This window comes from Prunus dulcis, chromosome 3 (assembly GCF_902201215.1).
Source record: "Prunus dulcis chromosome 3, ALMONDv2, whole genome shotgun sequence".
Lineage (NCBI taxonomy): Eukaryota > Viridiplantae > Streptophyta > Magnoliopsida > Rosales > Rosaceae > Prunus > Prunus dulcis.
Window position 1 is genome coordinate 16,542,063 of NC_047652.1, and position 24,851 is coordinate 16,566,913.

Below are 24,851 nucleotides of genomic sequence, written 5' to 3' on the forward strand. Positions count from 1 at the left end.
TGTAAAGTTATGAATCAATGGCAATTGTAAAGCTCTTAAAGGTTTCAATAATTACTGTTGCTTACATAAGTCTTTAGTCTTAACCATTACAAAAGGGGCTTTGAAACCATTACAAAAGGGCTTTGAAACCATCACAAAATGGCTTTCAAACCATTACATTTGCAAAATGCTAGAGCCATTGCATTGCATAAAGACTCTCATCTAAATTGTTATTCAACTAGGTACATTACATAACATTACCTAACTTTCAAACATACCACATTGCCTAAGTTACACTACACAACACTACCATACCAAATCATAAACACAAAGGCCCAAGAAATAAACACAGCAATCCACAACTTCTTCTCTCTTGCTCTCGCATGCCCAATCTGATCTTTAAATTCTCTCTTTGTCCTCAACAGCTAAGCCATCAGAGCTCTCTCACGGGGAGGCATTTCAATATCAACCCATACAAAAAACACACAACTTTTTTTCCCCATCTGCATTCAAACAACAATTCCATCACATTCTCACAATTTTTGTCTTCAAATTTTCGATAAAATGGCAAATAAAAAACCTACCTCTGACTTTGAACACACAAAGAACCTCCGAAGTGGGTTGGACTCTGTCCAAGAAGTCTGCAGCCGAGCAAGCCTCCCACAATAGCAATCAGGAGCAGCAAGGGCCACCTCTTCTCCTCATGGAGGTTCTTTCCTCATCTTCACACCCTTTAATCGAACAAAGATGGAGAGATTTTTGTTTGGAGAACCTTAAATCCTTCAAATGGTGCTAAATACTTGCTCTGAGTTTAGAAACCTTATTATCGAAGAAGAAGACTGAGGATTCTCATCATTAGCAGCTTAAATTAGGATTTTCAACACCTTATGGGGTCTAATATGCCACGTATGCAGCTGACTAAGGTCAGCAATTGGCCCACGTGGATGCTATTACCATAATGCCCCTGACACGTCAGCCTTTTTGACGGTATTTTGGATGGTGTTAACTGTGAAGGGGGAAGTGGAACACAAAACCATGGTCAATGGGGTAAAGTAGGTCATTTTAACTTTGGAGAATAAAATAAAATTTGATCGAAATTTTAGGAGATGCTACAGTAAATAAGCCTTGTAATTATGGCATTTTGATGCACCCACTTGGATTGGTGATCTCTCGTTTGAGTGTAACCGAAGCCAAGGGCGCCTCCACATTTTTTTTATTTTTTTATTTTTTTATTTTTGGACGGAAGCTCCCACATTGATACTTAAAAGAAAACCCATAAAGAAGCTTTGGTTATAGTACATGTTTTTCCCATTTGATCAAAGTCTTGTTTATCATTTTGACATGGGACATAAAAAAAGTTGCCACTTCTCTCCCCAGACACAAAATATGGATTTTGTATAACCTGTAGAAAGTCACTTCATTAATTTAATTCCTCCACCGTTGCCTGAAAGCCCTGCAGTAGTTCGCTGTTAAAATTTGACTCCCACAAATGGAATGGAGGACACAATCTTCATAATCAAAAGGTTTAGGAAAAGCATAAAACAAAGTACCAAGCTCATTATAGACTTGTAAAGCCACAATCTTCAAAACTGAAACACTCTGGATAACAGAAAAAGGATGTTCATACTCGAAAGAAACCAAAATTCAGTAAAACTTTCATCACCATTCCTAGGTTCAACTAATTTAGCTAATTAAAGTGCAAAGCTTTCAGATGAAAGGAAACCGCGAGGCGACAAAATTACACAAAGATGTTGGGCCTAGTTGCCTTGTATGTCGTCTTGAGCTTCCTGGTTGGGGGCCTAACCTTCTTGAACACCAATGGGAATTTGATCTTGGAGTTATGGAACTGCTTGGTACTCTCCCTCTTGCAAAGTTTTGCTGGGATAGTGGCTGTCTTAATGATTTGGATGCATGGAGACCTCACCCTGTGACGAGATGCCATCTCAGTGTACATGTCTTCAACAGCACCATTGAGAGTAGTGTCCCGGTATTCCTTGTACATGTTGTGATAACCAGTTCGGCTCTGATATCGCAGCCAAATTCCGTAGTTCTTGATCGTTGTTGGACTTTTCTCAAATATCTGCAATAAGAAAATATCATATTCTTCTTCTCAACCCAAATACTGTGAATACCATAGTCAGTAAAAAACACTAGCAAACAACTCTTGCCAGTAAGACTGGAAAGAGAAAAAGAAAGTTTTTGCCAGTGACGATGTGTTCACCTGATACTGTATACACTACAATAGAAAATTCACATAATCTAATCTATACATAAAAATCTAAAATCATACATGAAAGAGAACCTTAAATCTAAAATGTAAAATCTACCCCAGAAGCTGCTTCCACCTATAAGTGCCAATCTTTCAGGAACAGAACCCCAAACATTTATCATAAGAATATAAGTAAACATTATTACAAAGTGGGTAAATATTCAATTTAGCTCTTGGTTAAGCATGAACAATCAAACTAATCCTTATTTTAATTTGAATCAGGGACAGCTTAATCCACAATTGGTAAAGGAACACATTAGCAGCTCATGTTGGCTCATAGTGGAATAGAGACGTTAACAGACAAGTAAGATGCCTACCTCATTAATGGCCAAAACTTGTCCATTGCTTTTCTTCACTTTCTTCAACTTCCTCAAAAAGTACCTAATTTAAAATAATAATAATAAAAAGAAGTTCAAATGAATGGAGGAAAACATCTGAACGAGAACCCGAAAACATAACAACAGAAATTGAAGAATTCGTGACCAATGAAAACCATGAAAGGTCCATAAAAATCATACAAAAGTTAATTTCTTTCTTTCATGGAACCTAAACTCTATACTTGTTTAACTTCTATTGGCACCATCCAGAAATCAAAGAAGATTCTAACCATATGAATTTGTTACATTGGTACGCACAGTCAAGTGTGGGCTTATTTTATGTGAGGTCTTAACTCCTAAATGACCAAGAATCTAAGATTAAAAATTCATTATTTTCGTATCCCCTACATTTTTCAGGAACCAAATAAAAGAAATATAGCAAATAGTACATGGAAAAGTGCTCACCAGAACTTGGATTTGGCACGGACCTCATTGGTGGCCCAGAGCTTCATACGGTAGATCTTGGGATGCTCATCTTTTTCAGATGGGAGGGCTCTTCCCACCACCTGGTACTGATGAAACTGTTTACACAAAGCAAAACCCATCATTCTAGGCTCCCTAAATCCATGTTCGCAGAAAACATGAAGCTAAACACTAATTGAAAACAAAGTAAATTCACAAAACATGCATAGAGAAACGAAATGAAAGCATACAAAAGTTTCCCATGGAAACAAAAACTAACAACCGATAATGGGTTGTTGTAGCTAGATCAAGAGTATCACGGAGACTCACCCTGAAGGTAACCATTTGGGATGTGGGAGAGAGGCCGCTGCTGACTGCTGGCTGCTGTGTCTCCAAAAACAGGTTCTCTTCCAATGCTCTAACAAGTGAAGGTTAAAAACCCTACTTCTTCTACTTTCTGTATGGGCCCTCAAAAGTCCAACTAAAGCCCAAAATTTTATGGGCCAAAATAATACAACTCAAAAACAAATTTGGATTTTTTTTTTTTTTTTTTTTTTAAGTTTTAAAGAAGTCCAAAATAAAAACGAAATAAGGGCACAAATTCTGGAAGCTGCTGATAATTATATCAAGGATTTGATTTCTTTTTCAATTTTCAGAAGGTGGTCTGGGCTAGATTTTGTTCAACTTATATGTCATTCAAGCAGCCCAATAAAACTCAAACAGCAACGGAGCAGTATTTGGCCCATGAATAACTTTTTAAGGCTTTAAGCTGGTGGGCACGGTCCAATTTGATTCGGTTTAGAGCTAGACTGCACGGTCCAATGTTACAGAGAGGCTACAATGAGAGGTTATAATGAGGGGGTCCTTAATAGCTATTGAATTCTCACATTGTAACCTCTCAACATAGCCCCTTACATAAACATCTTAATTTGAATTTGTTTGGTTTAGGCTTCAAATGTGTAACGTCAATAGAGTCTAGTCCAGTTAAAGAGGGCATTGACTTGCAAACTTCGAATCCTCATGTTATATTGGTAATATGTGTGAGAGAAATCTCCTCTCTTATAGTTTAGATTATCGTTTAAAATAAAAATAAATAAATAACCATTTAATTTTGTGACCAGTATCCCTTCATAAGTTATCGTCATAGTTCCCTTTCTTGACTTCTCATCGGATGGGAAAAAACGTTCCTACAAGAAACCCAACATGACCACGTGGGTCGTGACCACAAGCACACAAGCAGGTCTAACTTGTGATTTTGTGCACACAAAAACCTTGACTGCAGGTCAACACATTGAAATAGTTAGAAGAAATTAGAATGGCGAGGATAAAAAAATTGTATTTCCATTCCGGTGGTCTTCCACTGAACCACGGGTCTCTCGGACGCGGATAGGTATTTGTCATGCTTGGCAAATTGCAATTAATAGTGAGAAAATTCAAGTCCTACCTATTATGAGAGAGAGACATGCGCACCTCCTACCATGTAATTACCTTTAACCAGATTCATTGGAAAGACTTGGGATTGATGGCCCGTTTGGTTTATGGAAAAAGAGATTTGGGGATGAGAATTCAATTGTTTTCCTATGTTTGGTAAGTCCAGGCATGGGAAATCATTGCACGGCCCATGAGAAAGTATGGGGGAAAGTGAAGTCATCCTCCCAACTTGGGTTTTGTTTTTCCTTATCATGAGAAAGTTTGGAAAAATGAGCCAATATTAAATAAATATTTTTCATGACCATTTTGTTCCCATTAACAATTTAGAATTACAATATATCATTAAATGTATTCTTTTTTTTATTTGATTTAATATGGGGTACAAACTTTGTTTTCCATTCCTACTCAAAACAAATATGGAAAATGAAATAAAGTGATATCTCCCGGTTACTTTCCTAGCATTACCAAACATAGAAAATGAATCTTCAATTTCTCATCCCTTGGGAAATGATATGGGAAATAATTTTCTCTCAAATTCGTTCCATGAACCAAACGGAGGGCCTGAGAGACATCTAAATCAGCTCATTTACTGGAGTTTATTGCTAGACATTGAAGTTTGTTCATCCATATTTATTACCCCTTGAAGGAGAAATATTTTACCTAATATAAAGACTCGTCAAACTTTGTAATCGCTTAAATTTGAGATAATATCGGTGCAACTTACAGGAAGACACTTACTTCTTGGAAAAACATAAAACCAGGACTCGCAAGTTGTGCATTAAATGGGGTGGATGAAAGAATGAGAATAATTGAATTGGGAACAGATGAGTCTTGGTTTCAGATATTCTGCAATAAGCCACCTTGCAAGGCAATATGTTGGAAATTTCTTTCTACAAAGCTGACTCTTATGGCGAGAGCCAGCTATGGCCCCTCTAGATGTGGAATCTGGTCATTTCTTCCATCATGCAGAAGAAATTTCAAAGCATTAAAACTATGGTTGTCTCGAGATTTTATGCGGTTCATTTCTGTCAGAAATATAATTCATGACCACAACAAAACATATCCACTTTAAATGCTTGTCCCAAACTCCAAATTAACCTTATACATATATACATGCATTGTGTATAAATGTTTACATTACACAGAAACGAAATTACTCAAATCTATCCAAATTAACCATAAACTTATATATGCAGCTTGTGAAGCAGAGTTGAGATATGAGATAGATCATATTTAAGGGAGATGTCAAATACCAAACATCAAATTTAAATTTGATGGCTGATGTGATAATTTGACATCTTACACAGCTTTACACCCCACCCGATATATCAAATTAAATTATTATTTTATTACATTTTAGTATGGATTTATTTTTAATTAAAAATAAAATATAATAAAATATTCATTTGACATTTTTCTTTTGGGATGTCAAAAATAACATCTCAGCATCCAGCCTTCATTCCACATAAGTTTTGATACATTAGTTGGAGTGATGTGAGATATTTTTTCTAACCATAAAATGTTTATGTGGCACTTTTGACATATCGGTTGGAGATACTCTTACAAAGCATCAGAATGACTATAATATTACTAGAACAAAAGTAAAGGCTAATGACCAACGGGGTCTAACCGAGTGGAAAAGGGCATTGATATGCACACCAAATGTTTAAGTTCAAACCTTCATGACATCTTAGTTGTGTGTGTATATGAGAAATCACCCTCGTTTATACTTTAAAAAAATATATGAAAAGTTAAGGCTAATTATTTTAACAAATTTGTTTTGTAACACCCAGAGCAAGCATATTCTTAGGAGGCTAATCTGGGGCCACCTTTGAATTGAGTAACCTTATCATCAACTGTATATATAGAGATTGAAATAAAAAGTAGCTGTGGCAGCCCAAAGGGTTGACTTGTTCTTTGTTTATATACACACACTATAATCTTTTTGTTTTAAGTTTCTTGCACCTAAAAATTGACCAGTCTTTTTGTTTTATAATCTATATTCAATATCAGGAACCAACGACCTGCATACAAAATAATATTTATAGTCCAAAGAGTGATAAGGAATTAGGATAAACAAAAACAAATGGAGAAAAAAGGGCAATAAAGATTTATAAATTCATGTGCAAACTCACACACAGCTGGGCCTTCCAAAATGAAGAATCTGTGAGCAATAAACAAAGGTCTCAAGACTCTCAAACCAGCCGTTTGAGTAAACTCTCTAGTCTTAAACAATGAAATTAGATTCGGTCATAGAATATCAGCCTCCCTCCAAATCCCCTAGTTGCATAAAGACACTCATAAAGTGATCATGAATGAATGATTCACTCAATTAAACTAACAGATCAGAAGGCAACAAGAACACCAGGAAATATAAAATTTGAAAAAATGCATTGATAAGATTGCTTGTTTGATCAGTACAGATTATGACCCTGTCTAGCTATCAATATGTAATCACTTGAACTTTGAGAAAAATATATAATGAAGAAACAATGAATCTAATTTCTGTGCGTTACCTCAGATCCTTGTAGAGAGGAAAAACTAAAAATAAAAAAATAAAAAAAGAGAGAAAAAAAAAATTTGTTTACAGTTTTTCACCTCCTCCTGATCTTCCAACAAAATATTGTTAAACATCAGCACATTTCATTGGTACATATCCTAGCCTAGACTTCTTTGTGTCATAGAGGATGTGAAAATTCTGCTGCTGATAGTTACCAATGATTGAAAGACCAGATTTTGGAGTTCCTAGCACTGCCAAGCAAACAACCTCTTGCGGATCGATCTGGATGAAGTAATTCTCAACTGGGAAATCCCAAACTGCTCCATCAGCAAACAGAATTGCAAATTCTGGAAGCACTATCTTCTCAACACCAGACACATTGTAACAAGGATCTAAAAATGGGAAGTCTTTTACAACTGGATAGCCTTTAACCTTCTTCGAAAATGCCTCCTTGATAATCTGGTATGCAGGATCTGCAAAATAACTCAGTGTGGTGCCAGAATCAATGATTGTGCCTCCAGCACCTTCTGGTGTCAAATTCCAAGTCTCCTCTGGTATGTCAACCACTTCCCCTCCAACCATGATGGATTTTATCTGGACATAGTAAAATGTATCAGCAGGGTTTTCTTTGCCTCCAACCAATGAGGTGTAGCTCAACTTTGGGTGGCTCAAGAGCCCCTTGTCCTCCCCAAAAATCAACTTGCTGCTAACATTGGTGTCACTATTTCTATCTACCAGACAGTATGAGAATGAATGGCCATAAAGTGATTGAAGCTGAGAGGCAAAGGAGAGAGGCCCTCTCCCAAGTCCTAACAATCCTGCAGCCCCATGAAACAGGCCTCTATTCCAATGGCCACATCCAAACATCACATTCTCCACTCTTTTAAAGTCTGTCTTCCCAGTATCTGATGTGAGATTAACAGTAAAGGTTTCAAGGGAAAAATCCCCAGTTGTATTGGAACTGTCCCCATACCAGTAGAAATAGGGACATGTTTGGTTCTCAGCCTTGCAAGGCTGAGGAGGATCCGGGGACGAAACCAATCGACACCGCGGATCCTGGCAGCTTATGTCTCGGAAAGAGGTGGAATCTTTAGGATCATAATGTGGTCCATCTTGCTCAAAACAAGCATAGCAAGGTGCACATTGAACCCAATTAAGATCACTACCAGTATCAAGTATCAAAGAGAAGTGTTTAGGAGGTGTACCAATAAAAACATCCATGAAGTACTCTCCAGAACCGAGACTGACCCCGGACTTCAAAGTCGCCTGAAGCTGACCGGAAAGCTCGCTTGTATAAGACTCCGGCGAGGCTGCCGGAGCAACAACTGGCTTGAATTCGTGGACCTTCTTGTCTTTCTGTAGCCTTGAAATGGTATTTTGATTCTTTTTCTCAACAATCCTTGTGTGGAGGGTCTGAATTCTGACCAAGTCTCTGACTGTGGACTCAATCACAGAACTCTTACGCTCGGATTCTCTGTTCTGTGACCTGTGCCTCAGGTGGAGCTTCACAGATTGTTTATGGGTTCTCATTTTTGTCACAGAATCATCAGCTACTTCATCCTCGTCTTCGTCAGATTCTTCATTATCGGACACTGCTTTTTCCATGGTTGAATCTGATTGCTTGGTTTTCTTTGAGCTGCTGAGGCTGCATCCAGTGTGGGATGAGGAGGAGACAGCATTGAAGCTCATATGCTCTGGCACTTCCATGCCAGCGAGAGTGGAGCCATTAGGAGTTTGATTGTTGTGGTTGTGAATTCCAGCAATCGCTACTAGAGTGCAGGAAAAGATTACAAGGAGAACCAGTATGAGAGAAGCCTTAACAACCATTCTGATCGTCTCTTCTTGTTTGAAAATCCTGCATGAAGAAAACTTTAGAAGAAGAAAAAACTCGAAACGAACCCGAAAGCTTGAAACTTTACTGAAATTTCAAGGCTTTATGTGAAAAAATCAGAACTCAGAATTCTCAAGTGGTTGTGACAAGAAAAACCCAGAAACAGAACAATTAGAAAGGACTTGAATTCCAACCACAAGGAAAACAAATTGGAAAATAAATGAAAACGAAAGCAGGGGAGTTTATAAGCACAGGAGACAAAAACACAGAACCCAGAAACAGAAACTTCAATTAAAGCTTAAAAAAGCAGAGACAGCTTCTAGGAAACGGAAAGAAATTGAAGAATACAGAGTTATGCAGGTGAAAATGTGTATATAGGGGAGATGGGAATATATTTATTGAAGAGAGAAGACTCAGTTAAAGAAAGAAAGGAAGAGGCAAGTGTAGGGTTGTGAGGAGAGTCTCTGTGTCTTTCTCAGCTTAGCATCAATGTCAAAGAGTTTGAATTTGTTTTTTGTTTTCATAAGGGTTGGAGTTGAAAACGCGGTTTGGGAATAAAAGAAAGAACAGAGAGGCTGTGAATTGCGTTTTAATATAAAATTATATTAAAATGTTGTCTGTGTGGTCTGTTGTGTAAAAGTGCTTACCTGGTCTTCATCTTGTTCTGCTTCTTCCTCTCTGTTTCCTGCTTCATTGGCTTACGGCACTGTGACTGCCATATATACCGTTATACTTTCACACTAAGCGGCTACATGAACATCAGACTGCCTCTCTCTCTCTCTCTCTCTCTCTCTCTCTCTCTCTCTCTCTCTCTCTCAAATAGTTTTTAGTTTACTTGGTAAAACTACTCTTTCGTCTTGGTTTGGACTTTGGTTTACTTTTCTTATAGTTTAGGAAATAACTGGCTTACAATATTGTTTTATATTACCAAATCATTATTTTAGTAAAAGCCATATAAATTACGGAAAGTTTGAAAAAATAAATACCGAATGCGAAGTACTTTATTTGTTAACTTTAAAGAAATAATGACATGTATTTTTGTTTTGCAAGAAAAATAACATGTTTACTTACAAGGAATGTGGGAATGCATGAATCGGGAAACTTAAGAATAAGAGAAAATAAACTCATGGAAAGTAAGAAATTGAAATCATTCTGATACCCATATGTTAGTAAGAGATACAGAAGAAGAAGGAATTGGAATAACTTTTTATACCTATCACATTAATATAGATTTTTTTTAATTATCAAACATTAACTTAGACTAATTTTATACAAGCAATATTTAAGAACGACAAACGCAACACAATACATCAAGTAAAGGTTTATTGGATTTTCCAATACCCAAGTGTAACGATTTATGTTAGGTGACCTTAATATATTTTTTTTGTTTTGTTATAGTTTCATATTTCATTAGGAACAAAAAGACAGAGAATCATTTTATTATGCGTGGAGTTCTTGAAAGTCAATGCACACTTTAGATGGCGGAAAACTTTTCCTATCGTTATTTTAAATTCACTCATCATTGTCGGATGTATAGTGAAGTCAAAACTTGTTTTCTTTTTTCTTCTCCTTGGCTTACCCTAAAATATTGTTCAGAAGGCACGTATACGCAGCAGGCATCACCATTTCGATCAGAAATGGTCATTCAATCATGCAAATGCTCAAGATCCTTTTTCAAGCAGCCTAATTAATCTATTAATACTATTATTCTAACTAAGCATGCTTAACTTTGATCTGACTGACTAAAGGTATATGAATATTTTACTTTTGCCATTTGGATTTTGGACCCGTGACCACAGCAAAGACATGGTAAAAGCTGTAGAAGAATGTAATATTTCATGTCGGATACTTGACTAAATATACTACAACATATATGTGGTTAAATTGAGGACAAACTCGGTGTTGGTGGAGTGAACTTTTTCCCTGTTTGACCGTTTTATTTAGTTTATTTTGTCAAATTTGAACATTTTCTTGATTGAACTTGTATATTTTTCTTTTTAATTTGGTCATATGCTGACGAGTTGCTTTGGGTCTTTTAGAAATGAAGTCACCAAGCAGGAGGGGGCATAAACAGGGTAATGAATCAATTAGAGTATGACGTAGGTATCTAAACAAATATCAGACAGGAAATGAAAGCCTTGACTTATTACCTAACCAGCTCTTAACCAAATAGTAAAAGCAGGAATCTAGGATAACACCATTTATGTGGTTGGGGTTAACGATAACTTAATCTGAAAGTGATTCGAGATGAATTAGTTGTAATATGTGACGGTGTTTTGATACCGTTGAATATTCTTTTCTCATGAAAGTTGCTTCAAATTATTCGTACTACTATTGCTCGGATAGAAAATACATATGTATAGAGTGTGACATTTATATGGAGATTTTTTTATTTTTTTATTTTTAATACAAAGGAGGAAAAGAGATAGGGTCTGTATTCAAAGTTCAAACAATATTTGTCAAAAATGGATGTATATAATGTTTCTTTTTTTTTCTTTTTAATCTGACATGAATATTCATACTATCCATACTCGTTATCACTCGAGTTACAAATTACCACTTTAATGTTTACTTACCAAGAATGGAGGAAGTCATGAATCGGAAAATTTAGATAAGGGAATCAAGGTATTGGAATCAAATCAACTACTCCCCCCTGGTTGATTCCATTCTCATTTTTTAGGGTATTCGATTAAGGATTTTAAAGTAATCCACGTAATTTTTTATTCTTTATGTGTTAGTAAATATGGGGAAGTCTTTTAAAAAACATGGAAAAGTCATGAATTTGAATCATTCACATGAGAAGTAGGAATTGGAATAATTCAAATACCTATTCCTGATAAATAGACATGTCTAGTGTATTACTCTAATTATTTTCCAGATATGATTTCCATTTTTTAATAGTTCTCGTTTCTTTTGTTTACCAAAAAGAAATAAAAATATTTCACTTTTGGTCCCTGTAGTTTGACACTTCAATCACTTTTAATGCTGTAGTTTCAATTCCGTCAATTTTGCCATTGTAGTTTCATTTTTCAAGCAATTGAAGGACAATCCTATTTTTTGTCAAATTATTATTAACTTCCATTATCCATTCAGGGGTATTTTGGTCCTAGCCAGTCCTAGCCTTCCAAGGCCACCCCAACTCCAGCACATATTACAGATGCAGCCATGAGGAAGAAGTAGGAAATGGAGAAGAAGAAATAGAGAAAGCTTTGTTGTTGAGATGCAACAACATGGATTAGAGAAGTAGATGCAGTTTCGTCAAGCTTTATCGCGTTTTGGCCCTTTCTTCCTTTTACCCAGAGAAACACTTCCTCGAAGCATCATTACAGATATCTCTCTCACCACTAATACTTAGTGTTGCTTTTCATGCATGATTCAACATTGCCTGTTCGGACGAACAAGCAACTCTCTGTAGATCTATTGGGTGCATATATGAAACTTGTACATTTTTAACTCCCCTGATCAATGTGTTTGGATGACAACATTCTGTCTTCATCTTATAGGCAAACATGCTAGCTTGAATGTGAGTCATTTTCTAGCTGTCTCAGACACCCAAATTTCAAACCATTTTTCTTTTTCTTAGTTTGATTTCATCTTAAACCATTTTTCTTTTTCTTTTTTCTTTTTCTTTTTCTAGCTTCTTTGCTTGCTTGCTTCTGCCACATTTGTTGGGGTTGTGTCGGGCCGGTGATGGGGGTGTTCTTGAGTGTTGGCTGGTTAGGGAGGGGATGCAGATTCGGACCAAAATACCCCTTAATAGATAACAAAAGTTAGAATAATTTGATGAAAATTAGAATAGTCCTTGAATTGCTATATTTATGAAACTACAATGTCAAAATTGACAGAATTGAAACTACATGGTCAAAAATGGTTGAAATGTCAAATTATGGGGATCAAAAGTGACTTTTGACTAAAATATTGACATAACTTTGAAGCTTGGTTAATGATAAAAGACAATTAAGCAGGTAGCTAAGCTAGCTTAATTTCCTCACCATGTCTACCTATAAAAAAGAGAGAATGTCTGCCATTAATTTCCACATGGAATGTTCAACAAGACACCGCCCACCATGACTGCCTTTGAAATATGAACACAGAAACACAAAACAGAGAGAAACGAAGGTAGCTGGTAGAATTTGGAGCAGACAGACATGCCGTATTGCCGGGATACATATTAAATATATTTTGATATTATCAACAATGGAACAAATACAAAATAATATTTGTATGCCGGTTTTGTACTGCATTTGGACCCGTTGGATTTTGAAGGATTATTGTTGACTCCAAAAAATAACATTATTAAATTCCGGGGCTTTCAAAGTGGAAAATTGGTGTGCAATGTCGTGTTCCTGTATAATTTGTCTGTGCTCCCATGTGGTGCTGACTTTGAAAAATGGAATTTATATGTAAAACATAACTAGAGCACATTTCAATTCCTTATCTAGCAAAACATATTTACCTTCTCTTTACAATATTATTTATATTCTCTCTTTATTGTTGGTCTTGACTCTTGATTGATCATTCAATCTGCTTGGTAGGCAAGAAAGCACGCCCAAGTCATGTATTCTTCCGTTCATTATTTTGGTGCTAATCGATTTCATCTCATTTTGATCAAACATATGAATAAGAGTATAAATACAGCTGTTTCGTAACGTTTACTAAACCGATTTTGTGCGATATAGACGCCTTTTTTTTTTAAACACCTAGAATGGAGACCAGAAAGATGAAATTTAAGTAAATATTGAATTCACATATATATATTTTCAAGTAAGTAGTCATGACCCATGCACTAATCGCTTTCCACAAAGTGGGAGAGAGTCTTTATCAGAAAATTATGGCGTTATATTCTTCTTCTTGTCTCGTGGAAACAAGATTTTCTAAGTCCGCTATATATATGGAATTAGTTAGGTGAAGTGAAGGCAGGTCAAACTCAAGCTTGCAATAATACAGGGGAATGTTAAAGTTTCAACAATCAACAATCACTGCCATACTCGAATCAAAGCTCATCGTCTAAAATGTATTCAACACATTAAAAACGTTTACTGATTGGACAATATAGTTGTGCATATATACTGCAGAGCCATGCTAAACGCGAAGAAGAACTTGCATGTCGAGATAACACTGTTGATTGATTCCGTCATACGAATCAATTATTATGTATGATCAAACGTGATTGATTGATTGAAAATACCAAAACAGCTGAGTGATATACAAGTTTATTTTTTGATTTTCATTCCCCTAGAAATAGTGGTCATGTATCTGTTTTTTAATGAGAGATAGTGGTCATGTATCTTAAACTAAGGAAAAGGTGGAATGTGGAGAAGAGTTTTGGTTTGACACACAAAAGTAGGTGGTTGTTAGGTTTTCCTCAAGATCAAGAGAGTTTATCAACAAAAAATAACCAAAGTTGAGAAGGCGAGCCAGTAACAAGTGCTTGTTTCTTGGAGGAAGCAAAGGATCTTGAAGGTTGGGAAATTTAATGAGAATTTCCACTACAAAATCTGTCCTCTAGCATTTGGATGTGAATAAAAAAAAATGCCACCACATTCTTTCTATATAAAAAAATGCCACCACATTCTTCAACTCTCCGCATGTGAAACTCTACTCTATGCATGGACTTTCGAATTTGGTTTACTTGGACTTTTAATTGTTTTTTTCGTCCTCTTTTCCTTGGAGGTTTTTCTTAGACTCATTCTTATTTTGAACTATTTTATCTCTATCTGAAAAGGTAAGTTACGTAATTGAGTAAGTCTTTTAATCCCTCAAGAATCCGTCCTCATTAGGGTCCAAGTCGAAAACTTTGAAGAGACTTGCATGTCACTAATTAAACCCTATCTTCAACTTTAGTCTTCTAACTTAATTCACATTAGAATGCTACGTTTACCTGAAAGCATCCCGTAGTTTATATGATCAACTAATCTATTTTTTTTATATAATTTATATAATTTTTATAAATAGATTAGGTCAAAGAGATCATTTTGATGATATAAGCGTAATTAGTTTTACTATTGAGGGGTTAATTGGATTGGCCGAGGATTCAAGCTATCTCTGTGTCTGAGTTTCCCCCCTCTCTTTTTTTTTTTTATAACTTCGGCCAAAAAAAGAATTTATCATTTTGATAAAATATTTGGAGGGATGGAAATGGGCTGTGCGATCAAAAGCCCAAATGAGGCCCAAATGAGAGAAAATGGGAGGTTTCTTTATCAAATTCTCAGAGATCAAATGTTCCGTTTCTGTTGAGGGAAAAAATGTTATGTTTCTAAGAAAGAACATGGCAAGGAAATCCAGAAAGCCAGAACTTCTACAAGAATTTTACACAAGTGTGGACAATGCACAAGATGGTGCACGATGCTTTCAATCTGGAAAATAGTAAATTGGAGGTTTTATGTAGTCATTCTAATACAATAGCCACAGCCAGCTCCTCGCTCAGTAATCCAGAGATTTTTTTATTATTTTTTATTTACTGTACAACAAAAGAGCTAATACAAGTCATCTCTTGAAATGAAGAGGAGAGAGATGTCATAGGATATAGAGCTGTTTTCTTGGCATATACTTTCAAAGTCTTAGTACAGTCAAATTGTAGCCAATTGATTCATGTGGTTAAGCCGGCTCCCTTTCGATGTTCTCGTCTGAAATGCAAATCGTAGCAGCAACTATGTCTAGTTTGACACAGACTCAACAGGCCTTTCAGACAAATCTTGCAATCCACAAACCATATTCGCAGGTACAGCTATGTCAATCATTTTCGGATATGAGAGTTTTAGATCTGTCAAGAAACATCATTTTTCTTAACTCAAACCTAAAATGGTTGGATATATCATATAATCAATGAAATGACAGTTAAAACTGGACATGGTTACTTCTAAAAAATTGGATGCTAGATAGTTTTACTTACTTTCCATGATATTTTGAAATGTTTCCTGTAAAAAAGAGTTCAAAATCAAACTAGTTAGATACATATCGGGAAGAAGTGTTAAAATACTCATATGATAAATGAAAAATAAAACTGCATCTATGCAGCGCATATGGTCAAGACTCTTTACAGTGGCTGCTAATTTATTCAGCTAGTATCTCACATAAAAGAAAAATCCATTTCTCACTACTTTCCCTTAAAATTCAACATTCTTTTACAACATCTGTGCAACACCAGTATTAACTATTCTTGGTAAATTAAATGAGTGCTTTTAGGCAGAGGCTCCTTCACATTAATATCGCCCCAGGTCAAAATCATGCTAAGACATCTTAGTCAAACATTTGTTGACCCAAGATATGTAGATATACAAAATCTTGACAAGAAAGGAAAATCATCATCCAATCGTCAACCAGATAGTATCAGTGTCATCTTTCTGAAAAACATTAAATTTAGCAACTACAAGGGTTAACACTTTTGGAACAATGAAACATATACCTCATCTTTTGTGAGTCGAGGATTATAAAGCATCTCCTCCCCAACGGTGCTAACCTGCATCTCAAGCAAATGTGGCCTAAGAAGCTGCCTAGGTATACAGGGTACAGAAAAAATAGACAATAGTGAGTTCCATACACTGAATCCCTTGTAATCATGAGCAGGATAGATCAACGTATTCTTTGGCAATGTGAAAATCTGGATTTGTAAGCACAAAAGAATAAGTGGGCTTTTAAAAAGTCATGTTTGAACTCATTTCTTTCCTATGGTATCAAAGGTATGCTAGCTCAGCATGTTCTTACCTGTGAATGAACTGACTTGTACAGTTGACGTGAACTGCCACCCTGCAACAGATTAGATAAATCAAACACAGGAACTTGGTAAATCCCCTTAACAGTCGCGTTTTAAGAACAAACCAACTCTTCTAATGGCAAACTGTTGCTAGTTTTTCAATTTTTGCTTTCCTTGTCTTTTGATTGAAGCAGCAGAATTTGTCACAAAAAGGTAAATTATAAAGAGTTTCAAAAGTTGAAGGTACTATACCTGAAAATCAGTTCTCCCACAACCCCGTATTAGTAAAGCATCTCCAGTGAAAGCCATCCTTGGTTGGGGCTGATTAGGCCCATCTCCTGTAACATAGGTAACACAACCTAATGTATGCCCAGGAGTAGCTCGAACCTGCAACACAAATGCACGCATGAGATACATATATACAAAGGCACATACATACACACACACACCCGACACAGAGAACCACAGCTCTAACTAGTCCAAAACCAGTAAGATACATACATAACTTCTTTCAGTAGGTTGTTTCTTTAGGCCAATTTGTCACCACATATGCACATAAGATACATGTATAAAACGTATATGAACACATACAAACACACACACAAGCACACCCCTTTGTGTACACATATAAAACTACCTAGTTGAAAATCAGTAAGGACCAGACAAATTTAATTACAGTAAATTATTTCTTTGGGTCACTTTTATATATTTCACAGGAAGAGGAACTCGGTAGACCACAGCCTATACCAGTTAAATTTTGTATTCATTCTACTTTATCAGCCCAAACGCAATTAATTCAATAAGGGCCGACTCTTTAGTATTCAAAACCTCATTCTGAGCTTTAACACTATCGGCAGATTTGGGCTAAACACTCCAGTTTAATCAACCCAGTAAGTTTTATACCTTCACCTAGGAGAAAAAATTACCACAAAGTCTGGTATATGAAATATCTGTGATGATCTGGGAAGCAGATAACACATTTCCAAGGCTGGCCTGACAAGCATTACAATGATTCTCCCACTTACACCCCAAATCATACTCGATTTCTTCAATAATTATAAAAGAGGGAATATAAAGGTACGCTTGTGTACACATTTACTCCTGTAGAAGCCATTAAAACCTTCCAATTTCCATGTAACACAGTGCAACAAGCTTAAACATAAAAAACAAAAACCCCAGTGTTAACCAAACCTCCAAAAACAGATCGCCGAAATGTATTTTTTCACCAGCTTCAATCAGACGGTCTGCTTTTGAGTTGCTCGCCTTCGAAATGATAGATTTGACACCAGGAAGCTTAGTCTGCCACAAAATAAAAAAAATGTATACTCATCAAATAACTCAGTTGTTATTACAAAGCACACAACTTTTTTCCAAAATAGCAAGAATGCAGAGGCATGGATCACTCATGAATAATCCAAATGCACCAACATTATCAAAAGAAGTCAAGAAAAAGATGAGAGGAAGAAGGTGGAAAGCCCAAACCTTGATGAGGCCAGTGCCAGTGACATGATCAGCATGAACATGAGTGTTCATGGCATAAATTAGCTTCAAACCCAACTCTTCGACAAGGGAGATATCCCTATCCACCATCTTGTCCACCGGGTCAATCAACTGCAAATTAAAATTCATCAAAATCCTAATTATAATTATAAAGTTTTAATTTTTATTCAAAATATTTAAAGGCTAGCTGACCAGAGCGGGTCTGTCGGGGTGAGCGACGTCGGCGAGCAAGTAAGTGTACGTAGAGGACTCCTTCTCGAAGAGCTGGCGGAAGAGGAGCTTCGCAGAGGAGGCGGAGTCAGACGACGTCGTGTAAGCAGAGGCGGCCATGCTTTGGGAATGGGAATAGGGAGAAACGGGATTGAAGAAAAGGGAAGAAGAAGAAGAGGAGCGAGAAGGAAGAGAGAGAAATCTGAGGAGACTGATTCGAAGCATTTGGCCTGTAATGTTGTTGGTGGACACAGCGATGAAATCGATCAGCCGATTTGCTTATTATGTTATGTTCTGTATTATTTTTATTATTTTTCTTTATTTAAGGTGGTGGTGGTGTTGTCCATTATTATTATTGTTGTGCTTTTCGAGTTGTGTCGTGTAGTGTGAGATCAGCAACAACAAGGATTGCGATTGGTTTGCGGGCGCCAAATCCGATGAGGGAATGAAGAGAGCGACAGCCAACGAGTCTTGGCCGAGTTATGTTGTGTCCTAATCGGATTAAGAATAAAGGGTCACATTATTTGAGAATCACACGCATTCAATTCAATGACACAAAATATGATGATAACATTCACCACCACTAATCAAGGATGGTGAGTAAGCCTTATTCTCATTCATATTCTGCTCGTATTCAACTTTAATCCGGTGGAAGGGAGTGCTAGTTGAGTTATGTTGTTGTTATTTAGTCATCGACAGTTCGAATCAACGCTTAGATGTAATTGACTTTAATTTTATTACAATAAATGTTTAATGAGTTACTTGTTGTAAATCGTTCATGTAATTTTAAATATTATATCTTATTATTTAATAAGGTAGAATGTTAATGACAATCATACACGTGTGCAAGTCACTAAACCAATGACTGAAACAGTTAACAGTACAAGGTTTAGAATGAACTGTTTGTAGTAAAATATATTCAATTAATTGTGTCAAAAGATTGCAACTTCCTCACCAAAACAAAAGAAACAAAACATTTGTGTAACAGGGATAACACTGTTTTTCTATCCCTGATCAATAACACAATAATACTTATAAAAATTAATTTACGTATCGTAGCTTTATTGACCAGAAATAACAAAAAATGCTATTATATGAGAGTGTTTCTCCTACAAATGGTGTCTTTGCGTCTACAAATTGTGTCATCCTCACAAACCTTCCTTTTGGCGCCAAATAGGCCCCCAAAACAACTCGAAGCCCAAAACTTGCGCTTAGGAAAAGGTTTAGTCCCGGCCCAGTTTGCCACCAAAAACCCCAAGCCCGATTGCCCGAGTCTCTGGAGCTGCTGCAAGCAAAATGGTGTTTGCTGCTTCCCTTCCGCCTCTTTGAATGAAGAAGAAAGCTTGGGGCTTGTCCAAAACCATCGGCAGCTTCTTCACCAATCAGCACAAACTCATGGAAGATTTCCCAGAGCGTTACTCTTACAACCCAACTCTGCGTTGGAACGCTGAGCTCGAAAGCTACTTCTCCAATGCCTATGGACCCCAGAATTTCTCTCGCATCTCCAAAGCCCTGACGTACTGCTCTCTCTCTCTCTCTCTCTCTCTCTCTCTCTCTCTCTCTATTGACCCATTCAGTGGTGCATTTCATTTTTTCTCATGAGCTTTGTTTCTTTTTTTTTCTTTTTTTCTGTTTTGTTTTTGGGTTGCTTAGGCGCCCGTCTTGCTACTCCTGTATACGGGTGAACACACTCAAGACCACGCCCGATGCCGTCATTGACAAGTTGACGGCGGTTCTGAAAGAAAACAGAGCTGACATTTCCAAGTGTGAAGTCGCAGGGCTGGACAACGTTGTGTTTGTGAGGGGCTCAGGCCCTCACGCCATTAATTATGGTTATGCTGCAGATGGGAAGCCTCCAAAGGAGGTTCTTGTGAGCCGGAAATGTGCCGAGGCAGTTCTTCGAGGTGCCCAGGTTAGCCTTTTCTGTGTTCTTTTGATTTGCCTCTGCTTTGCTTTGCTCACTCAGTGGTAGCTGGGATGAATTTGCTTTTGTCTTTTGACATGTAGGTGTACATTCCTGGTGTACTGGCTTGCAGTGCTCATGTTGAGAAAGGGGAATTGGTTGCGGTTTCAGTCTCGGTTGAGCAGCCTGGTGTTGATGGTGGATGGGGCGTTGGGATCACTCGAGGGACTGTGCTGCAAGGTTCACAGACAGGTAACACTAGTGTATTTATTCATGTACCACTATCGGAGAGTCAACTTATCGCTAATGAAGGAGGGTGGTAGGATTTAAGAATGGCAAATGGGTGGTAATGTTGGATAAAAGAATATGGTAAGGAGCACATCATGTAAATTTTATGGATGCTTGAAATTTTATTATTTTGTTTTGGACTTTTGTCATGTGATGATTATATTGATCTTAAGCACATTTATTTATTTTTCTCATATTCTTTTTTGTGTTGTAAATACAAAGATTGTGACTTTGCTTTAGCGACCATGGGTTTTATACATGTTCCTATGTTTTAGATCCTTATCATCTTGAACGAAGTGGGCTGTATGTCGGCCAAGGAAGAGCAATGATGTCAAGGTCTGGGATGTTCCGTGTTACAGAAGGGCTTGCTGTGGATATGAGTGACAGAGTATTTCATCTGCCTTCCTTTCGTGGTATGATTCATTACTTGTCCACAAATTATAGTGAAGACTTTCTTGGAAATAGATAGTACAAAAGCACATACTCCTATTTCTCTTTTAATGAATTTCATGTCGTCTGAAGATGTTGCATGGCTCCTCCTCTAGCTTATCAAGTGTTTTACGTGGTTTTTAGTTCATTCTTTGTTGCATATAAATATTACATGGATTGTTTAATGCAGATTTTTATTCCATACTGTGAAAGATAATCTCTTTAGTAACTGACATGGGTCTTAAATTAGGGAACTTTGATTTTCTTTATTTATGGTATATCTTTTGTTTGTTGCTAATTGATGAGTAGGTGCTTGCACTTTCATGGTTTGCTTTCTGTTTTGATCGTTACGTTTTTTTTTTTCTTTCTGGGATGGTGTGTGTTTATGGTTTTGCATTATGTAAAAAGTTTCTATAACTCCAATGTTCTTTTGTCTTGGCTTCCAGACGTGCTTGAGGGGGAAATATTTCTTCAAAATCTGCCAAGCATTGTCGCTGCTCGTGCACTAGGTAACTATTACAGTGTTGTGGTTAACTAAAGGAATTTACATGTGTTGTTGTTTCCTAATAATCATTGACTCGGAATGCTTCTGTTTCACAAAAACTACATCATTTTATAGGTGTTCTGCAAAGTAGTGATCTGTATCATGGTTTTTCTTTAATGGTGTCATTAATATTTCTATGATCGATCATAGTTGTGAAGGATGGTTCCTTCCATAGGAATTAGCTAGCTGTTGCTTACTTCGCTCATCTTAGAATATTTGATGATAATTATTATTATTTTATTTAGTTCTTGTTATTGTTTTTCTTTTTATGTCTTAGATCCTCAAAAAGGTGAGCGCATACTAGACATGTGTGCTGCACCCGGAGGGAAAACAACTGCAATAGCAATTCTCATGAAGGATGAAGGAGAAATCGTTGCTGTTGATAGATCTCACAATAAGGTAAACTTACTAACTAGAGATGTGATTAAAAAAAGTCTCCTTTATGATTCTGGAATCCTATTTAAGTCATAGTGTGCATTACAGTTCCTTATGTAAGGCGTCTCCATCTGGTCTCCTGCAGTTCTTATAGGTGGTTAGAGTCTATGTTCCTTATTTACATCATATCATGGCAAGATAAAATTAAGTCCATTGATCTGGGATTTTCAATGTCCCATGATGAACATTCCCCCTTCTTGGTTTGTTTGCAGGCTTCGGGTTTCATGTGTTAATTATGCCCCACTATATTTTGCAGGTGCAGGGTATTCACAAATTGGCTGCTGAAATGGGCCTGAGTTGTATAACCCCATATAAACTTGATGCTCTAAAAGCTGTTTGTGTAAGGAACGAATCTGAAGATTTGTCTGATCCATCTTGTGCTAAGGATAATCATGGTGGACACATTCAAGATTCCAACTTCATGAAGTCAGAAGTAGAGAAAATTGAATCAATTACTTTTGGAAGGTTGAATGCTGAGAAGGATTTTAAGAAAGCTGGTAGGTAAATTCTCCTCGTATGGGTACATGAGACCAATGTTCATAGTTGTGCACTGTATTCTGGTTCTGATAGTTGGGAACTGGAACTTGTTGGAATCAGTGTAGCAGTTTATAATGATATTAATTTGTGAACAAGGTCATTAAATGAACTTTCAGTATTTTGTGACTTTATGCATTCTAAAAACTTAAACGTGGTGTTTCGATGATCAAATATATTAAAAGTTGAAATATATTTTATATCCCTGGACCCTTACTTGAGGTTGAGTTATAGTTTTCGTTTATCGGAATACAGGAGGTTAATTGGCCTCTCACTTTGTGGATTGAAATTATTCAATCCTACATAGCCTCCTCCCCCACCTTTCATTGGGCTTAAGGGTATGCTTAGTTTTTAATTCTTCAGGAGTTTCACTATAGCTGATAACCTCCTTAAACTAGTGGAATGGTATAAAAATCTTTATTAGAATATCTCTTCCATATGTAATTTTCTTTTCCCTACCAATGCTACAGTAGTCACCCTTTCGGTTTTGTTATATGCATGACAAATGCTTCTTTGTGAAATTAGAAATTCAGTTCTAATAAACTCAATGTTTTAGTTAGCAATGAAAAAGCGATTGAGAGTTCTTACATTAGCAAAGCTGACATCAGGAAGGAAATGCGAAGAAAACGGAATGGTCCAGGAAGAAATCAGTGCTTGGGTGGTAAGGTTGAGAAGTCAAAAGGCTTTGCTCCCAGCAGCTTTGATCGAGTTCTTCTTGATGCACCTTGTTCTGCCCTTGGTTTAAGACCTCGACTATTTACTGGAGAGGTACTATAACCCAATCAATACATATTCACAGTAGTTTTTTTTGTTTGTTCTTTTCTTTGGTTGTTCTTTTTTTCTTTTAATGCCTCATTGTCTTGTTAATGTCTTATGTTTATATGCATATACAAGGTATTTTAGTTACAAGTAAGAGTAGTTAACATTCTGTAAGTGTTTGATAAAGTTAGTTGCTTATTCCAGGAAACAATCGAATCCTTGAGAAAGCATGCGATATATCAAAGGAGAATGTTTGATCAGGCTGTTCAATTAGTTCGCCCGGGTGGAGTTATTGTGTACTCAACGTTAGTAGATATGCCTAACATGGAAGTTATTGAACTTTATTCTTGTATGTCTATTTTCTACGATTGAACTGAACTTTCTGTATCTTATTTGTCTCTAGATGTACAATAAATCCTGGAGAGAATGAAGCTTTGGTTCGATATGCTTTGGATACATATAAATTCCTCTCCTTGGCACCACAGGTTCGATTAGTTTAGGGGAGGTCTATATAATTTAGTTTCTTGAATTTGTCAAATTTTTTTCCTAACAATGAGGAAGTATCAGTATCTCGTTTCTGATTTTGCATTTGCTATTGACTTTGATTTTCAGCACCCAAGAATCGGGGGACCTGGTCTTGTTGGACGCTTTGAATTTCCTGATGGATATACTGAGTAAGTTCATTCATTTCCATGTCATATGCAGTTGTTTACATCATTCTTAGTACGCTTCTCTTTATTGTAGATTGAAGTTGGGAAAAACGCAATTAGAAGAATTTTCTTACGTTTGAAAGAAAGAGTCATTATTGAGTTAGTAATGTTTGTCGCTTTAAATCATCATCTGCTCTTCATTATGATGATGACTTCACAGTCCAATAGCAAGTCTTTATTGTTGACCAAAGAAAAGAGAAATCAAATCAAATAACCAGTTTACATGCTTGACGTCACAGGGAGTGGCTAAGACCTGGTGAGGAAGAACTTGTTCAGAGGTTTGATCCATCGTCCCCGCTTGACACAATCGGGTTTTTCATAGCCAAGTTTGTGGTTGGATCAAATGAGGCTGACTTACAAAACTCTTCATCTTGACAAGATCAGAACTTCTCCCCATGAATACGACGTGTAGTCTAACTCAAATTCAGAACTTCTCCATCTGGAATATCATTCAAGGTGGTCTTTCATTTTAGGTTCAATATTTCATACACTAGAGAATACCAATGGATTAAGAATAAATCTTCTATAAGTTTCTGTATTAAAGAAAAGTTCTTGACAAGTATAAATGACAGTTTCCTACAATGATTGGATTCTTGATTCAGTGACCACTACATAACTTTTATGAATGAATGAGTTGTATCGAATGCTACAAGGAAGCTGCGTGCATTAGTTGTCTTTTAAATTGAAGTTTGTGTGCGTTATCTACTTTGCTGATATGATGAATGATATTTTAAAGTGGGGTTTCTAGCACCGTATGGTGCAAGGCACCGCCTTTGTAAATTGGCTTAATGCGCACCTTAGCTATCATGAGAGTAATGTTATCCACAATGTTGGAGAAATTCCAAGGTCTAATCATGACATCGTGATGTGATGTGATGATACCAATTCATATGTCATAACATGGTGGACGATATAATTGATATGTCATGGTGCATGACACCGTCCTTGTAGCTTGGCTTAATGCACACCTTAGGTATCATCAGAGTAATGTTATCCACAAGATTGGATAAGGTCGGTTTAATCGTGATATCGTTACATAATGATACAAATTTTAATG

At 36.6% G+C, this 24,851-nt stretch overlaps 2 protein-coding genes and 1 pseudogene across 4 annotated transcripts; 1 reads left to right on the plus strand and 2 right to left on the minus strand.

The window, feature by feature from the left end:
* Positions 1–1,469: 1,469 nt before the first annotated feature.
* LOC117620967 lies at positions 1,470–9,498 on the minus strand (annotated as a pseudogene). The gene is made up of 5 exons (XR_004584879.1): positions 9,437–9,498; positions 7,047–8,813; positions 3,031–3,183; positions 2,566–2,629; positions 1,470–2,059 (listed from the first exon to the last, which is right to left on the minus strand). The product of XR_004584879.1 is annotated as a protein ASPARTIC PROTEASE IN GUARD CELL 1-like (transcript).
* Positions 9,499–15,109: 5,611 nt separating this feature from the next.
* On the minus strand, positions 15,110–18,545 carry LOC117622950 (persulfide dioxygenase ETHE1 homolog, mitochondrial). Of its 2 annotated transcripts, XM_034353770.1 has the most exons (9): positions 18,175–18,545; positions 17,965–18,093; positions 17,674–17,781; positions 16,735–16,869; positions 16,494–16,535; positions 16,330–16,389; positions 16,195–16,248; positions 15,682–15,706; positions 15,110–15,552 (listed from the first exon to the last, which is right to left on the minus strand). In XM_034353770.1, exons 1-9 carry the CDS (start codon positions 18,415–18,417, stop codon positions 15,446–15,448), a joined length of 903 nt encoding a protein of 300 aa, XP_034209661.1. In that variant the 5' UTR covers positions 18,418–18,545; the 3' UTR covers positions 15,110–15,445. The 2 variants fall into 2 exon arrangements, with proteins under 2 accessions (XP_034209661.1, XP_034209660.1); XM_034353769.1 differs by lacking the exon at positions 16,330–16,389 and having other exon boundaries at positions 16,195–16,278; positions 18,175–18,497.
* An 847-nt stretch (positions 18,546–19,392) lies between these two features.
* On the plus strand, positions 19,393–24,476 carry LOC117621219 (tRNA (cytosine(72)-C(5))-methyltransferase NSUN6). Its single transcript, XM_034351565.1, has 12 exons — positions 19,393–19,709; positions 19,846–20,104; positions 20,200–20,347; positions 20,659–20,796; positions 21,259–21,321; positions 21,634–21,755; positions 22,048–22,288; positions 22,882–23,093; positions 23,289–23,389; positions 23,488–23,569; positions 23,697–23,758; positions 24,034–24,476. Exons 1-12 carry the CDS (start codon positions 19,522–19,524, stop codon positions 24,167–24,169), a joined length of 1,752 nt encoding a protein of 583 aa, XP_034207456.1. The 5' UTR covers positions 19,393–19,521; the 3' UTR covers positions 24,170–24,476.
* Positions 24,477–24,851: the final 375 nt, after the last annotated feature.

What these genes read in the sequence shown, in the direction of transcription:
- LOC117621219 (XM_034351565.1), top strand. Translation starts at nt 19,522, where the DNA reads ATGAAGAAGAAAGCTTGGGGCTTGTCCAAAACCATCGGCAGCTTCTTC. An exon ending in CGCATCTCCAAAGCCCTGAC is followed by an intron (nt 19,710 to 19,845) that starts GTACTGCTCTCT and finishes TGGGTTGCTTAG; the next exon opens with GCGCCCGTCTTGCTACTCCT. An exon ending in TTGATAGATCTCACAATAAG is followed by an intron (nt 21,756 to 22,047) that starts GTAAACTTACTA and finishes TATATTTTGCAG; the next exon opens with GTGCAGGGTATTCACAAATT.
- LOC117622950 (XM_034353770.1), bottom strand. Translation starts at nt 18,417, where the DNA reads ATGCTTCGAATCAGTCTCCTCAGATTTCTCTCTCTTCCTTCTCGCTCC. An exon ending in ACCCCGACAGACCCGCTCTG is followed by an intron (nt 18,094 to 18,174) that starts GTCAGCTAGCCT and finishes TTTAATTTGCAG; the next exon opens with TTGATTGACCCGGTGGACAA. An exon ending in CTGGCACTGGCCTCATCAAG is followed by an intron (nt 17,782 to 17,964) that starts GTTTGGGCTTTC and finishes ATTTTGTGGCAG; the next exon opens with ACTAAGCTTCCTGGTGTCAA.